The sequence below is a fragment of the Hyperoodon ampullatus genome, assembly GCF_949752795.1.
Source record: "Hyperoodon ampullatus genome assembly, chromosome: 4".
NCBI lineage: Eukaryota > Metazoa > Chordata > Mammalia > Artiodactyla > Ziphiidae > Hyperoodon > Hyperoodon ampullatus.
The window spans coordinates 33,659,196-33,676,382 of NC_136917.1; the positions used below are offsets into that span (position 1 = coordinate 33,659,196).

General features: G+C 56.1%; 1 protein-coding gene across 1 annotated transcript; it reads right to left on the reverse strand.

Moving 5' to 3' along the window:
* Positions 1 to 149: 149 nt before the first annotated feature.
* Positions 150 to 15,695, reverse strand: ADGRE5 (adhesion G protein-coupled receptor E5; the record flags this gene model as incomplete). Its single annotated transcript, XM_079702540.1, has 20 exons — positions 150 to 667; positions 752 to 856; positions 933 to 1,101; positions 1,187 to 1,278; positions 1,413 to 1,479; positions 1,603 to 1,829; positions 2,084 to 2,275; positions 3,111 to 3,290; positions 3,876 to 4,099; positions 4,320 to 4,427; positions 4,511 to 4,688; positions 6,173 to 6,250; positions 6,384 to 6,430; positions 6,519 to 6,668; positions 7,143 to 7,289; positions 7,851 to 7,982; positions 11,139 to 11,294; positions 11,844 to 11,963; positions 12,183 to 12,233; positions 15,656 to 15,695. 20 exons carry the CDS (start codon positions 15,693 to 15,695, stop codon positions 638 to 640), a joined length of 2,493 nt encoding a protein of 830 aa, XP_079558666.1. The 3' UTR covers positions 150 to 637.
* Between the last annotated feature and the right edge of the window lie 1,492 nt (positions 15,696 to 17,187).

Below are 17,187 nucleotides of genomic sequence, written 5' to 3' on the forward strand. Positions count from 1 at the left end.
GGCACTTCATGGACACCATGGGCCTGGTCTCTGAGCCCTTAGCCAGGAAGAAATGCCACTTTCTGTGTCAACGTGATATTTAATTTTAAGTGTCAACACTGAAAGGTTTATACAGATAAAAAACATTACACAGTATCCACAGCCTTCACATGAGTGAGAACCCTCTGCCCTGGAGGCAGATGGGCCTCTGTACCGTGAGCCTTCGGCCCTGCCCTTCTCCCACCCCTGACCTCAGTCTTAGCTTAACCGGTGCTGAGTCCCAGCACCCTGGCCTCTTGTTCTGTAGCAAAGACAGATGAGGGGGGAGGGCCAGGCTGGGCACAGGAGCCCTCAGTCTGTCTGGGCCTTGTGTGCCAGGGCAAGGGGCTGCAGTCCTGGGCCAGCTTCTGCCCCTACCTGGGTCCTGGCTGGGGTGGAGCTGAGAGGCAGCCAGAAGCAGGCCCAGTAGGTCCGACTGTCCACCCTGGCTGGGTATTCTGGCGTACGGTGCCAGATGGCAGTTGTCACCCTCCTCTCCGTGGTGCGTATGGGGACCAAGGCAGGAGGGCGCAGAGCAGTGGGAGAGGAGAGGAGGTCTTCAGCACGTGCGGGAGCTGTGGAGGCCACGGGAGCCGCTGGCCCGGCCAGAACGGCGCCTTCACATGCCAGACTCTGAGGGCCTGAGGGCCTGGAGAGAAAGGAGCCCCGTGAGAATTGATCCCAGGCCCACGTGCCTTATGGCCTGCACCCCCGCTCCAGGCTCAGCCCTTACCTGAGTCTGACTCTGGCTGGAGCCAGACCCAGAGGTGGATGTGGCGAACTCGGAGTACTTGTTCCTGGTGACCATGCAGGCCCACCTCCGGTACTCCTCCCTCACCTGTGGGGCACAGGGTGCCAGGTCAGGGGAGGAGGGGGCCCCAGGACTAGGGTCCCAGCCCCGGCCTGCAGCCCACCTTCTTGTTGAGGAGGCAGTACAGCACAAAGAGGAAGAGGCCCTGCAGGCAGTTGAGGATGCTGAAGGTGTAGCACAGCACCCAGTTAGATTGGTCGAAGAGGAACAGGCCGAAGACCCAGGTGGAGCCCAACACAAAGAGCTGGGCGATGGCGGTGATGGTCAGCACCCTGTGGGGATGTGGGCAGTTGCCACGTAAGGTCCTCGCCTCACACACCCACTCCTGCCAGGCCCCCTCCCTGCCCCTGCTCTCACCTGGCCTTCTTTAGTTTCTTTATGTCTGGGTTGATTTCAGAAAACTTCTGAGTGAGCTTCCAGACAGTAATCACGAAGATGACAGCATTGCACTGGGTGGGGAGCACAGAATTCGGATTAGGGGGTGTCCTTGGAATTCACAGGGACAAAGCCGGTGTAGCTGGCTCAGCGTGGAGCCAAGCACCTCAGGTTTCCACAGGTGTGGGGTGGGAAGTGAGGCAGTTACCAAAACGATGAAGGTCACAGGTCCCAGGAAGCTCCAGAGGAAGCCGTTGGCGTGGTCCAACCAGCAGCTGGGCGAGAAGGGAGGGGTCTGGTCAGCACCCAGTAAGCCCAGAGGGGAGCCACAGGGGAGCAGGGGCACTGTTTGGGTGCAGCCTCCACGCCCTGGCCCCCTCCCACCACCTCGCACTCACTACTGGGGGCGGCCGTAGCCCTGGCTCCTGATGGCTGCCGAGACGGCCACGATGAACAGCGGCACGCCGTAGCCGATCAGGCACAGCCAGCGCTTTCTCAGGCCTTGGCCTTGGAACACGCGCACCACGAGGAAGTAGAGCTCCACGCCCTCGAGGCTCATCCAGCAGAAGGCGGCCAGGAAGCAGTAGTGCAGCAGCCCGGCCACCAGGCGGCAGCGCAGCCCAACCTGCGGGGCGGGGGCGGGGCGGAGGGACAGAGGGGCGGGTGACGTCAGCGATGGGCGGGCCCGAGGCCGGATGGCAGGCGGAGTCAGGGCGTGGCCATGCGGGGGTTAAAGCGGGCGAATGGGCAGGGCCCTGGGCTTCCCGCGCCCGACCACCGGACCCAGATGGGAGTGGGCGGGGCTATTCCACTCTAGGCCCTCGCAGGTAGGTCTAGCGCTCAGGCGAGAGTGGGGCCTTCCACGGGGCGGGGCCTCACCTGGCCGCCTTCGTTCTCGATGCCCGCCAGGAAGATGGTAGAACCCACGAAGAGGCAGATGCACAGGTGCAGGTGCACCGTGGTGCGCGAGCCCTGGATGGCCCGCACCAGCAGGAAGGTGAGAATGCACAGCAGCAGGCAGACCAGCGACAAAGCCAGTCCCACCTTGGTGATCAGGGCCAGCTTCCAGTCCTGGATGCAGGACGGGGTGGGAGGGACTCGATTAGCACTCTGAGGCCTTCCTGCCCTCCTTGTGGGCCCCACCACCAACAGGCACCTGGGACCTGGCCTGTAGGACTCTGATCAGGTGGCTCATCTCCTCCCCACCTCCTCTGCCATCAACATCTGAGTAAACCTGCTGTGTCTCATCCTAAATACCGCCACCCCCACCCCCATGGGTGCAGCAGGGATCCCTAGTTCTTCCGGGTGGGCTTCCCCACTACACACTCAGACAGCTCTCCTGAGAAGGTCCCCAATGAGGCCTCAATGGCTGCACCCTTCTTTCCCAGCACTGATGAGCCCACCTCTCTGACCCTCATCTCCATCTCATCTCTTGCCCCTCCTACACCTAGCCACACCTATGAGCTCCTCAAAACCCACATTTTTGTCCTTCCTGGGCCTTGGGCCTGGGCCTTGGGCCTGGACCACCAGCCTCCCCTACTCTGCCTGGCCCATTCCAGGTATTCACATGGCCCAGCGTATCTATGGATCCCTCTGAGGCCACATACAGAAAGTTGTGCTCCCTCAGGAGCTTTTAGGGATATTTAACAACTTGTTAGGGGGTGAGCGGTCAGAGGGGCACCGGCCGGAGCAGGGCCTGCAGTGCCAGGCCACTCTGTTTAGTTGCTGGGTCATGTGGAGGTCTGGGGGGTCCCAGGGAAAGGACTGGGAGGTGTGGTGTAGGGCCACCTGGGCTGTGCAACCATACAGAACCGGGTGGACCGTACCCCCAAGAACCAGCTGCCTGTCTCACCGAAGCCAACCGTGCCACTTGTGGGTTTTTGAGGATGGCCCCTGGTCTGCTCACCTCCACATCGTAGTGGGCCATGAGAATAGCAAAGCTGCTCAGGTGATTGCATTGGCAGGTGGTGCTGCCATTCCCGCTGCCCAGCGTCTGGCAGCCCGAGGTGGCCCAGTATCCTCTGCTGTTGCTGTCACTCTTCCAGAAGGCACAGATCAGCTCCTGCCGTGTCCCGGGCGTCTCCCACTGTGAGCAGGTAGGGGCGGTGGTAGAGGTTAGCCTGGAACCCACCCTTGGGTACTGGGCTTGGGTTGAACCCAAAGAGGGCTGTTTTTCATTTGGCATTTGTCTACTGAGCACCTACTGTGTGTGTCAGGCCAGGGGACACGGGAGTAAACAGGGCAGACACAAGTCCCTGGCCTTCTGGGGCTGACATACTAGTGGGGGAGACAGACAGAAAATAATAAACCTAATAAATATTCAATAAGTAAACTAGATAGTGTGTTAGAAGGTGCTGAGTGCAAAAGAAAGAAGGAAAAGAGCAAAGGGGAAAGGTGGGGCGTGATTACAGATTGTAATTTAAAATAAGCAGGGGAGACCTAGAAAAGGAGGTGACATTTGAACAAAGACTGGAGACAGGTAAAGGACTGAGTCATGTGGAGGAAAGGTGTCCCAGGCAGAGGGCACAGCAAGTGCAAAGGCCCTGAGATACCTGTAAGGAAGGAGCAGAGTGGGTGGAGGTGGGGAAACAAAGGCTGCAGAGGGACCACGGTGACCTTGGCCGTGGGGTGAGCAGTAGGGCTGAACCCCCCTCCCCACCCAAGGACTCACAGGGTGGGAGAAGGCAAAGGTGACCTTGGAGTTGAGTTTATCTGTGTTCGTGTTGCTCAGAAAGACCAAGTTGACGGCTGAAAGAAGCCTGAGCTGGGCACCGCGGACGGGACTTTCGTAGATCTCTTCCAGCTCGGTTTGCTTCTCCAAGTCCAGCTCCAAAGAGGCGTTGGCCAGCAATTTCTGCATGTTCGGGCTGGAGAGGATTCCTACCACGGTGGGGCCTGGGGGACAGACACGCTGGTTACCTTCTGCTCTGCTTCCTTCTGTGCCCCATCCTCCCTCCTAAGATGTCTAATTCGGGCTCACCAGTCCACTGTGATGCCTGGAGTCCCTCCCCATGGGTCAGTTTTCAGTTGCTGCATGTTCTGAATCTCACCCCTAGCCATATCCCAGCTTCTCCATCCCTCTCCCTCAGGTGCCCGCTCCGGATCCTGCCATTACCGGACTTCTCGGCTCCAGCTGCCACGGCCCAGTCCAGCAGCATCCGTGCATGGCTCTGGCCCACGGTGATGTTTCCATTCCCCTGCTCCTGGACCATCAGGGACAGCTCTGAGGGGACAAGGGACAGTGACCAGGGGCTCTGGGTGTATGAGGGGGGCCCGGGGCTGGGGTGGGGCAGGACAGGGTCTCACCTGTGTCCCCAGGAGAATGGTAGATGAAGGAGCCTCCAGACATGGCTTTGGCCAGGGTCCTCAGGATTTGTTCGAGGCCTGAGAACAGGTAGGTGGCTGTGTGGTGCCTGGAAGACAGGTCCAAGGCCTCCAGGTCCCCTGGGGTTTTCAACAGGTCATCCACTGACATGATGAGGTACTGTGGGTGTTGGGTGACAGCTGCTGGGTCATTGCACCACAGGGGCTGCCTGAAGGACCCTGATCTCACCTCCCCTCACCCCACCCCCACAACTGGGGTACACACTGGAGAACCACCTGGGTTGCCTGGGGGACAGACACAGGGGAATCTTCAAGACACTGCAGTAGCCAGAAGACAAGTAAGGGGACTGAGTATATGCCTGTGTGCACGTATTATAACAACGACAGCACTTAACATTTATCAGGCACGGGCTTTATGTCAGGCCCTTTTCTAAGTCTGCACTGCCCCAGAACAGTTGCCAGGAGCCACAGGTGTCGCTTGAAATATGGCTCCACGTTGAAATGGTAATAGTTTGAATCTACTGGGTTATATGCAATTTTTACATTAATTTCACTTGTTTACTTTTGCTCTTAAATTTATTCTTTACTTTTATATTTTATTTTATTATTTTTATTATTATTATTTTTTTTTGCGGTACACGGGCCTCTCACTGTTGTGGCCTCTCCCGTTGCGGAGCACAGGCTCCGGACGCGCAGGCTCAGCAGCCATGGCTTACGGGCCTAGCCGCTCCGCAGCATGTGGGATCTTCCTGGACTGGGGCGCGAACCCGTGTCCCCTGCATCGGCAGGCAGATTCTCAACCACTGCGCCACCAGGGAAGCCCTACTTTTATATTTTAAAAATGTAGCTACTGGAAAATTTTAAATGACACAAGGGGCTCACATGTTTCTCTCTCTCTCTTTTTAAAATATTTATTTATTTATTTTGGCTGTGCTGGGTCTTGGTTGCAGCACGTGGGATCTTTGTATGGCATGCGGCATCTTTAGTTGGGGCATGAGGACTCTTACTAGTTGCGGCATGCATGCGGGATCTAGTTCCCCAATCAGGGAACCCAGGCCCCCTGCACTGAGAGTGTGGAGTGTTACCCACTGGACCACCAGGGAAGTTCCTTGCATATTTCTCTTTTTAAAAGTTATTATTATTATTTTTTAGGGGCTCAATATTTCTACCAGGCTAAGGACATATGCCAAAACTTACATATACTGCTTATACTGTGTGCCAGGCACTATTCTTTGAGCCTTACTTCTATTAGTTCATTTAAACCTTTTCACCAACTGTATGAAGCAGGCACCATTTATGAAGTGAAGAGACAGGCCCAGAGAGGGGGAGTCACTTGCCTGAGGTCACACAGCAGGAAGTGGCAGCGGGTAGGATGGGGTGTATTTGAACCTTGAGGCCTGGCTCCAGAGGTGAAATTCTCAACTGCTTCATTCTATTGCCATTATATCCCTCTCAAATGTGTGTGTGTGTGTGTACATTTTGGGGTGTGTATGTATGTCTGTGTTTGTACAATGTATATATATGGTGTGTGTGTATATTGTGCATACAGACACAGAGGCCCCTGCTTGGGCATCTCCACTCACACTGAAGCATCCTCCAGCCACCCCACACTGTCCTGGGGTTCCCCCCAGGGCCTGCCCTTACCTGGATGGTTTCCTGGGTCAAGGATGAGTTGAAGTCTATGCTCATTTTCTGGACTCTTTCAAAGAAGCCAGAGAGGCTCTGGAGAGAGGGGAGAGAAGGGGGCTGGGTCAGAGAACCTCATCCTGGATGGGGGAGCTTGGGGAAAATGGGTGGACAGGGTGAGCTGAGTGGAGGGATTTCCTGCCTCCTCTTCCCTGCTGGGGCCACTCACCTGGCTCTTGATTTCAGGGGGTGCGGTCCAGGTGGGGAAGGAGATCTCTGCAGGGGACAGGACAGCAGTTCATTAGGTGTGAGATTGTCTGTGCTTGTTGTAGGAGGGGGTCTGGGGTCAGGGCAGGGCAGGTACCTTCGCAGGAGATGGTGCCCATTTGCTTATCCTGGAATCCGGGTTTGGGCACCCAGCCTTGGCGGCACTGACATGTGTATGAACCCACGGTGTTGACGCAGATGGTGGAGTTGCGACACTCATGCTGCCCGGATCTGCACTCATCCGTATCTGGGGACACGAAGAAGGGGGTCTGGCTCTGTCCCAGCCCTGATGAGGCCCCTCTCCTCTCTGTGCCCCTCTTTTTCCCATATTAGTGCCCCCTCCCACCCCTGGAGGTGATGCCACCTGGTGACTGCACATCCTTGAACGGTGGACGCTGAGGTTATTTATGGGAAGTGTGCAGAGTTCTGACACACAGCAGGTGAGCCCCATACAGATAGGCAGGTTGTGAAAACACTGAAGTATCTTTGTCTCAGTTAGTAATTAGCTGCTGCCTGGAGTCCCTGGGAGCTTTCCTCTTGGCACCCCAGCTCCTTCTCCAGGACCCCCAGATGTTTTGACATTTAGCCTCAAAAGAATGAATGCCTGGCACAGCAGGGCTCCCCCAGCATTCTTTCTGTTTGGTTTGTGTAGGTGCCACTGAATATGTGATCAGATGTTTTAAGTGTGGGCCTCCAAGAACATAGCATCTGAGCTCTGAACCTTCGCAGACAGTGTTGTTTGGGCCGCTGGGGGCCCCAGGAATTGGCTTCCAGCCTGGACGGCAGTGGCACTTATAGGTGCCCACGAGGTTGAAGCAGTGGCTGGAGTTGTGGCATGGGTTTCTTCCCGAGGTACATTCATTCACATCTGAGGACAAAGCCAGAGGGTCAGGCGCCCCCCACTTCCACTTCTCACTGTACCCGCTTATCACTGCCCAGCACCAAGGACCCCACTGTGATTGCACGTGCCATCACCTGGTGACCTTCAACTTCACCCTCAAAGCACCTTAAGGTAGCCTCTCTGCAAGATGGGCGTGGCAGGGGCCATGGTCCCCACTTTATAGTAAAACCAGGAGGGAGACTGAGCCATGGGGTCTGGAAGTCCAGCCCTGGACTGAGGTTCCCCTTCTGGGAACAGGAAGTGACAGCTTCCTCTGCTCGAATGTGACAGATGAGTAAGGGGCGAGGTCTGGGGGATGTTCACGGGGGCAGGGAACTCCACAAGGGAACCCCAGGCCCAGAAGGCTCTGCCGCCTCCCTGGCCTGTGGTGGGACCTTTCGGGGAGGCAAATCCTTGGGCAGGGCCCCGGCAGGCCCTTAGCATTGCAGGAACCTGAGGCTCTTCTCCCTCCTCCTCAGGCTTCAGGGACCGCCTCGACTCCTTCTCCAGCTCCAGGCCAGCCTCACGCTGTCTTCCAAGGGCCTCTACCTGTGCATAGTTTTGGGTCCTCCAGGTTGAGCTCCAAGCCGGGTGGGCACTGGCAGATGTAGTTGCCCTGGGTGTTGATGCAGATGCTGTGGCCTTTACAGACTTTGGGTTTCTGCTGACATTCATCTACATCTGCAAGGGGAGGGAGAGGATGATGGATGTCTGCAGCTGTGGACAGCCTTCTGGGCTGGGGGTTGGCCACATTTCCTAGCATAGAAACATCCAGAAGGGCCCGCTCTCTCTTCCCCGGTGAGTGGGTCTTTTCTAATTCACATGGAGGCATCCTATGGGTCAGCATGGCGGCCCAGATGTTCTGTTGTCCAGATGTGGCCAGGAGTGACCCAAGTCCTCCCGTCTGCCGGCTCTGGCTCTCTCAGCCTCCCTGGGAAGCTCCCAGCTGTGGTGGGGACATCACAGCTGCTTGTGTCCCAGCCTAAGGATTTGGCCAAAGGCCTGGGTGTGCCTTCCTGGGAACCGAGTGCAGGAGAAATGCTGTGTTCCCTGAGCAGGGAGGCCCCATCTTGGCTACCGGTGGTGGCCTTTGTCCTGACTCCCCCAGAGTGAGTGTTGCCAGCTGAGTTCTCCTTGGATCCTGGTGACCCTGGCGGGACAGCACTCTCCTGTCCACGCTAACTCTGAGACTCCAGCTCCATGGAGATGGACCAAGGCCCACCCCTGAGCCACGCCCCTCAAGGACGAGGCTTTTGGGCAGTGGCACAGAAAATGAGGGTGATGCCGGAAAGGCCAGGGCCACCTGGACAGTGGGCACCAGGCTGTGCTGGACAGTGGGGCTGATGTCTGGCCAGGCAGCCTTGGGCCTGTGAAGGTGCCTTTTTCTGATTCCCACGAAGGCATCGCCTAGATTGGCAGGAAGTGGTGAGAATCCACATCTGAGCAAGGCCTGCAGTGGGCAATGGCTGGGTGCTGTAGCAGGGAGCAGGTGCTCATGCATGAAGGGTGTCAGGTGTTTCTGTTGTCTTGGCCCTTGGCCTCTCACGTGGGACGTAGACCCGTGGACCCTGCCGAGTGGGGCTCAGCCTCCATCTTCTGTCCCCAAGTGGTCTGGGTCATCGTGGGGCCTGGGTTGATCTCTTCAGTAGAGGGTCAGGCCAGGGGCAATGGTCCCTGATGACAACCTCTTCTGTCATCTGGTCCAGATGGGAGCCTCTTTGTTCATCTGATTCTTCCAGTGTGTTGGGGGCTCGATGTCACCCTGCCCACCCCTGACACAACGTCCTCCCAGGCCCCAGTCATCAGAGCTGCCTCAGGTCCATGAACTGGAATTACTGGGGAGGCTCAGGGTGGAGCCTTGTGTGGGGAAGCTGAGCGGCTGAGAATTGGGGTCAGGGTGCCAGGAGGCATCTTTTCCAGGCAGGTTGCTGAGCCAGGGCAGGGCTGGCCAGGGACGGTGGACCTGTCCTTGAATCTCCCTCCTCCCGCATTTCTGGACAGGGTTCCAGGGTCTACCATGGCCCAGGGGGGTCTGAGAGGGCCCCAGAGGGGCAGGCCTCCTCCCAGCAGTCACTAACAGCGGCGAAGAGGGCAGATATTGTGCTGGAACACACGGTGCTGTGACCTCATTGAGTATCTTGAATGCCAGCCCCTCTTTTGTTTCATGCAAATAAGATGCCAGGTGGCCGGGGGGATGTTCCAAACATCTGGAAATGACCCTCTGCAAAGGGTCCTGAGCCTTGGGGTTCAGAGAGGGTTGGGAGATGAGGTAGGTGCACAGGATGGCCATCTGATGCCTGGAGAAAGTGGGATGAGGAACCCAGGGGTCAGCCCGTGTCTCCTGCCCATAGCAGACCCCATGGCCAGGACATGGGTGGACACATCCTCAGGTGCGGCAAAGGTAGGAATGCTGAGGAAGGGGTGCACAGACAGTCCAGCTGAGCCAGTCACAGAGCTAGGTCTTCAGGCAGCAAGCTCTGGTCCAAACCAGCAGGCTGCTCTCGCAGTCACCCTCCTTGAGGTCCGTAGAGGTCCCTCTCACACCTCACTCTTGTTCATCCGTGTCTCTGCAGGGACTCACAACAGTGGGTGGGTGGCACCCCCAGTCAAGGCACACTGAGTGGGCTCCATGACCACCATGTACAGTTGTGCAGGTTGCTGACTGCACAAGGGTGTCCAGCCAAGGAGGCAAGTGGGAGAGGAAAACCAACTCACTCTCCATTCCCTAAACCCACAGTGTTCACCTTGGAGATAAGGGACATTTTTCTAATTCACATGAAGGCTCTGGCCAGGCCACGTGTTTCAAGCACAGCATACCCCCACAGAGGCCCCTGTGGACCAGCAGCACCTCCACATAGATGAGGTCCTCTCTTCCCTCCCACCAGGGAGGCTCTGCCGCCCTCCCTCTGCAGGGCAGGAGGAAAGGCGCTGGGACCAAGGTAGCAGCAGGGTGGGCCTATGGACCCTACTCAGAGTCCTCTGGACCCTGGGCTCAGCCATCTCCTCACCTCCCACTTTCCCCTCCCACTTTCCCCTCCCCTCCTCAGTATTCGTGTCTAATCCCCTCTCTGGACCCCTCTCTGGAGTCGTGGCTCCTGTCTGTCCACTGCTGACCCCATCTGCCCCTTTCCCTGCCTGCCTGCCTTCCCCCTCTGGAAAGGGCGCAAAACCTGGTGATGTGTGGAGACCAGGCTCCTCTGGGGTCCCTGGTAAGGGGATGGACTGGGACAGCTGCTCCTGAGCACCCACCGTGGGGCATGAACCACAGGGATGCCCATCCTGGAAAGGGTGCATTAAATCATAATCATTATAATTTAAAAATCCAACAGCCATCACTGTTTTGTGTTTTGTGATCTCCTATACCTTCCTGGAATTCTATGAGGTAATAAGCGCCATTGGTCACCCCCTTTTTACAGATGGGTAAACCGAGGAACAGAGAGGTGAAGTAACTTGTCCAAAATCACACAGTTAATAAAAGGCAAAGCTCCTTTTGTTTTTATCTGTAAAAGATAGAGACTCTAAAAAAACAAAAGAAAAACGTACACTCACAATAGTATTATCACATCTCACATGTTAACAGTGATTTCTGAATAAGTATCCTGGCCAGTGTCACACACACAGCTCTCAGGTGGCAAAGCCAGGAGTTGGGTCCCTGGCTCATGCCGCCCTGCCTCTCTGTGCAGGTGGGAAAGGCACAGGTACAACTGTCCCAACTCAGACCTGGGTGCTACACCTGTAACCAAAGCCCTGACCCCTGGATGCTACAGGAATGACTCAGTATTTGAGTGACCCCAAACCTCATGGATGGAGAAGTGGAAGATGCAGGATCATTCTTACCTCGACACGTGTTCTCACTCTCATTCTTGAACATTGGTGCCCGAGAAATAAGCTCATATCCTGGGCTGCATGTGCAGTGATAGCCCCCTTCCGTGTTCTGGCAGTCTGCTAATTTTCCACAGGACACTGTCAAGGGTGGTCCGCACTCATTGATGTCTGGAACACAGCAGGGCACAGGGTCACCTCCCAAAAGCGTGAGTTTGGTCAGGGCAGAGATCCCCATACCCTACCTGGCTCCCCAGCACTGGTCCTGATGGCTAATCAGTGTCTTTTTAGAAAGAATTAGACTCTCAGGCAATACTGCTGAGGCTGGGCTGCGGCTGGAGCAAGCCATTCCTGAAGCTTGCACAATCAGCTCTGCTCTTCTTGGCCCTCTGGCTGGCACCCCAGATTGGGACACAGTGGGAAGTGCTGAAGTAGGGGGTGGGTGGAAGCTCTGCATCCCCCTCGTCAGTCCTGAAAGGGCAAACTGAGGCACAGACTCCAGACTCCTGGAGACCCAGCTCCTCTCTCTCCAGGAAGCCATGTTTATTCATGTCTCATCTCTCCACCTCTCACATAGCTTTTCCTTTCTTTTTTCTGTCCTTGATGATGGTCCTGAGGAGAAAGGCTGAAGCCCCCAACCAACACCCATGTCCCCCCACGGGCATTGGACTGTACCCCACAATCTCTGCATGTCCCTCCATCACCCCCAAGCCTCTGTACCATCACAGCTCTCCAATGAGCTGAAGGTGAAGATCTCCCCAGATGAAGAACTGAATCCGGGAGCGCAGCGGCAGGTGGTGCCATTGACACATGAGGAGTTTGCAGGGCACCGCCCACAGGCTGTGGGGATGGAGACCTTGGTCAGAACGTGAGGGCTGAGTCAGGGGCTGGGGAGGGGGGCAGGATCATCTCCATAAGAAGGGGTGTTGGGGAGGCATGACCCTGGCCTTCCCCTTTGCAACAGGCCTCTCTCCTGTTTGGGCTGAGGGGGGTGGGTGAGGGTCTAGGGCCCCTTCCCCAGGCTCCGGCTGTGGACTGAGTTGCTCCCAGCAGACTCACCCGTGGTGTTCCGGGACCCAGCTTCCGACAGAGTCAGCAAGACACACAGCACTGGAACAGAGAAGGGGAGGGTCAAGGGGGTCACCAGAGCAGGGAAGGGCAGATGCAATGCTAGGAGAGAAGCAACTGTGGAAAGGAGGCTGTTGGCCCCTCCCAGGCTTGGGTTCCGTCCGTTGCTCAAGGAGAGAGTGAGTACGTGGCACCTCCCAGAGATTGGACACCCATGGCCAGAGGGTCTGCCACCTGTCACCTGGAGGTGGGTTTCAGAAACTGAGGGATGGAGAAGGGGCCCAAGCACCGAGGGGGTCCTGGCTCCCGCGGACCTGTGGGCTCTGTGGGCAGCAGTTCAGTAAACAGACTGGAGCCTGGCAGCCGCAGTTCAAATTCTGGACTGTGGTCAGGTTACCTCATCTCTCAGAGCCTCAGCTTCCCCTTCTGTAGAATGGGGATGGTGACGGGACCCATTTCCTAGAGTAGTGTGAGAAGTAAGCCTGCGAATATCACCTGGTGTGTCAAAGTGTTTACTGTCATCAACGTTTCTTTTCTTTTTTAAAAAAAAATTATCTGGGATTATAGTTGATTTACAATGTTGTGTTAATTTCACGTGTAGAGCAAAGTGATTCAGTTATACATATACATATATTCATTCTTTTTTTTTTTTTGGCCACACCACGAAGAATGTGGAATCTTAGTCCCGTGACCAGGGATCAAACCCATGCCCCTTGATGTGGAAGTTCAGAATCTTAACTACTGGACCCCCCGGGAAGTCCCACATGTATTCGTTCTTTTTCAGATTCTTTTCTCATAGAGGTTATCACAGAATATTGAGTAGAGTTCCCCGTGCAACGTTTCTCTGTGTAAGAATGAGGGGGTTGGAGGAAAAGGACTGGGTGTTTTCTCAGATCCTCCCCACCCTCGAATCTAAGATCCTCCAGCCCGAGGGACATAGGTGCATGCACACCACGCCCACAACATCTGTCAGCCCTGATGGCTGTCTGGAGACCCAGTGGTGACATTTCACCCCAGCCTCCCCTGTGCACAGGAAGATGCTGTGGGCTCACATTGGGGGTGGTGCTGGATGAGCACCTCCTCCCAGGCTGTACCTGCTGCTCAGGGGCACCCCACTCTTGGGGCCTCCTCAAGTCATCAGGGGCTTTAGAGATGGGGATCTCCTCACGGTTCACCAGAGAGAGACAGACAAGAAGACAGAGATGGAGAGAAGACAGAGATGGAGATAAAACAGAGATGAGAGACAGGGAGAAAGAAACAGAGACAGAGAGATGAGGAGAGACAGATGGAGAGAAACAGAAGTTAAGACAATGATAGAGAGGGACAGAGAAACAGGACACTCAGAGACAGAAATGGCAGAGATTGGACAGAGAGACACAGCTATGGAGATTGAGAGCGAGATAGAGAAAAACAATTAGAAAGGGGGTGGGATGGAAACAGAGGGAAAGGGAGCGATGCAGGGAGGGCAGCTCAGCAACAGGTGGAGGCATGGGGAGGGCTTGGGGGAGGCGTCCAGTCCCTGCCCACGTGGGAATGCCAGGGAGGCAGCGCAGACCCCAACAATCCAGGGAGACCCAAAAGGGGTGGTGGGCGGAGGGATGGGGGCCGGGAGGAAGGGCAGGCATGAGTCACTTCCTGGGCCAAGGGAAGGGATGACTCATAGCTTGTTGCCGTTGGAGGGAGCTCCCAGGGGAATTCTGGGGTCCATCATAATGAGCAAAGCTTGCGGGGCTGTCAAGGGTGCAGGCTGGAGGGTCCCGTGACCACTCAGCCCCTAGGTCCAAACTTGATACCCCTCAGGCTGGCAGTGGGCAAGAGTCCCTCCCAGAAGCACTCCCAGCCAGGGTAAACTGAGGCTGGAATGTCCTTCCCCTCCCTCGTGTGAGGATTTCTCTCGTCCTCCTCTCCGGTTTCCCCCTCGGCTGGGGCTCAGTTCCTCTTTGCATGACACACCACAAAATGGCCTTCCCTGGTAGGATGGGACGTGGGCTGATTTGTCCCCAGCTCCCAAAGTCCCCAGTAGCAACTTTCACGTTCACAACTGCCCTGTTTGTGTCCATTCTGCAGATGGACAGACTGAGGCTTGGAGCCCAGAAAAAGATTCAGGAAGAATCTGGTGAACAGAGGAGCTTGGAAAAGGTGGAATTCATGGGGTCAAGGTCCCCAGATGCTGCAGGGGGATGGGAAGGTTGTTTTGTGCCCTGTGACCTCTGCCTCGGCTGGGCACTGCTCCCCAACTACGGAGGCTCTTGGACCAGGACTTCTCCATCTGGGTCCTTGGAAGTCGCCCAAACAGGAGCTGGGAGTGGAGCGGCTGGTCATCTGCCCCCAGTCCCATCTGGTTTGCATTCCCCCTGCCGAGGCCTGAGCCGTAAGATTCCTGGGGTGGGGACAGGGCAGTCATCCTCTCCTTGCTCCTCCTGCTAAGGACCCTCCAGTCTACCCCCCAGACCAGCCAGTGAAATAATAATAATAATAATAAATACCATTTACTTAATTCTGTGAACCAGGAATAGTTTGCATACGAACTCAGTTAACCTTTAACACAGCCCTATAAAGTGAAGACCAGTCTTGCCCCATTTTATAGATGTGGAAAGTGAGACTCAGGGGCTGCGAGAGCTGGCCCCGGTGACACACCGGCCCGCATCAGGTGTGCACCACACTGATTCCAGTTTCTTGCTTCCCAGTCCGGGAGCCACTGGGCTCACGCCTGCCATCCCAGGCCAGCACAGGGAAGCCCGTTCCTGTGGCCTGGGGAAGCTCTGGTTGGTACCCCAAATGCCATTTCTTCATTCTCTTTGTTGCTTGGTTGCTCTGGCAACCAGCTGCCCAGGATAACCGGTAGAGCCACCCTGGGTGGGGCGGGAAGGGAGGCCCTGGGGAAGTCGCAGCAACAGTCAAGTTCAAACCTTCCACTGGCAAAGTCCTTTCCACCCACAGCTGAGTCCAAGCTGGGCCCAGGGGAGCCAGAATGAGGGTCTCTGGGGCTGCCCCTTGCCACTGAGACAGTGGGGGACAGGTTGGGGGTACCCCCTCAATGGGGAGGTCCCACCCCCAACCCCCCAGCCCTCCAGCCCCGCAGCGCTCCCCTATGCCCCGCTGTCTTCAGGAGTCCCAGCACTCGCTTTTGCCCCTCTCCCTCCCCAAACCTGTTTCCCCGCCTTGGGAGCAGCCCCCAGAGTGGCTCCAGTAGAGAGCTCAGAGGTTTCTCTGGGAGAGAGGGCAGGCTCTTAGAGCACCCTGAGGGATCCTGCCACGGCTTGGGGGTGCTGGGCCCTACCAGCCCCTCTCCCCATGTGCCCTCAGCCCCTGCCTGACCATGTGGCTTCCTCCGAGCCTGGCCCCAGAGCTGCCAACCACACTTCGCGTTTCTCCCCGGGGAAGAGGGGGCCGGAGCACCACATGGTGCTGTCAGGGGCTCCCTTGCTGCCTGCCCCCACCCCACAGGGCCCCAAAATTCTCACCGTGAAAGACGAACAAGGCAACACTGTGGGGGCCTCCCATGGTCTAAGCTGCCCGCAGGAGAAGCAGAAGATAGGGCAGGGCTTCTCTGTGTCTCCAGGCCGGTCAGCTGTGCAGGCTTCCCCAAGGCCCGCCAGCCCTTTATAAAGGCGGGGGCAGCCGCTGGCCCAGGGCCCTCCCTGGAACTGGCGGGGCAGCTGAAAGCCAACAGGAAAGTGCGGTGAAAACACAGACCCAGGGGCGCTGTGTGTGTGGGGGACCCACACACACCCACACACACACACACACACACACACACTCACACACACACACACACACACTAAAACGTGGCATAGAGGCACAGCCTGCCCGTTGAGTGTCTGAACTCTCTGGCTCCTGCGCACTCGGGTTGGCTGATCCCAGGGGCAAGGAGGAAGTCTTGCCTTGTCTGGCACTGAGGTTGGGGAGGAGCCACGTCAGAAATAATAGCTCAGGGCACCCACGTTGGGGGACCACCCTGTGCTCGCTGCCTCTCGTGCTGAGTCTCCAGGGCCAGCCTCTGAGCTAACAGGACCTTCCTCCTCTGTTTTCCAGATGAAGAAACTGAGGCACAGAGAGGCCAGAGTCCAAAGAAGAGCTGGGGGAGGGGCACAAAGGGGCCCTCATGGATGCCAGGCTGATGCCAAGAAGAGAAACTGCGAGACCTCGGGGCCACCATGCTTCTGGAGCTGGCCTTTCTGGGTCAGCGTTTCACCTGGTAGGAAACTTATATTTTGGGCATTCCTGGGCACTGCACTAGTCAACAGAGAATCACATGATAGGAGAGTTGTTTCCTTTTCAAATAAGTCATATGACTGGTTTATCTTGAGCCTTCTGATCTTTTTTTTTTAAAAAAAACACTATTATTTAGAAAGCACTGATTTGCCTAGAGTTATCTCTTTATCTGTTTTAACTCATTTACTCCTCGAAATACCTTCGAGGCAGGTGTCGCTATGATTCCCATTTTGCAGAAGGGGGAAACTGAGGTGCAGGTAACAAATGGCTAAGCAGAGATCCACAGGTAGGCAGCTCAGTCCCCACGTCCCTGCAATGAGCCCAAGGTCCAGGAGAAAGTCTCTATTGGGTGCTAACACCTTGGTGGCCCTGAGGTTTATCCAGCTAGAATCCATGGTTTTATGTTCCTTGTGTTCTTATTTATTTGCAAATTTACAGACTATTTGAGGCAATGAGAAGGGTTTCCCAATCAGGACATCAATATAAAGATTCTTTTTTAAATGAATGGATTCAAGGATGCAACGGCTTAGAAAATTAAATAAAATATTAAGTACATAATAGTTTAAAAGGGGGGGATTGTGGGGAAAAAAAGGTCACTCATGGCCAAAGGCAGAGAAGCATTATCCCAGGGATGGTGGAGCACCCCCAGTCCTAAAATTAACCCCTTCCTGCTCTTCCTGTCCCTTTGACCTGGACAGAGCATGGAAAGGGGTCCCATCAGGGTAACTGAGGTCTCTCTGTGCCTCAGTTTCCTCAGGGGGTGGGGAGTGGACATGGGAGG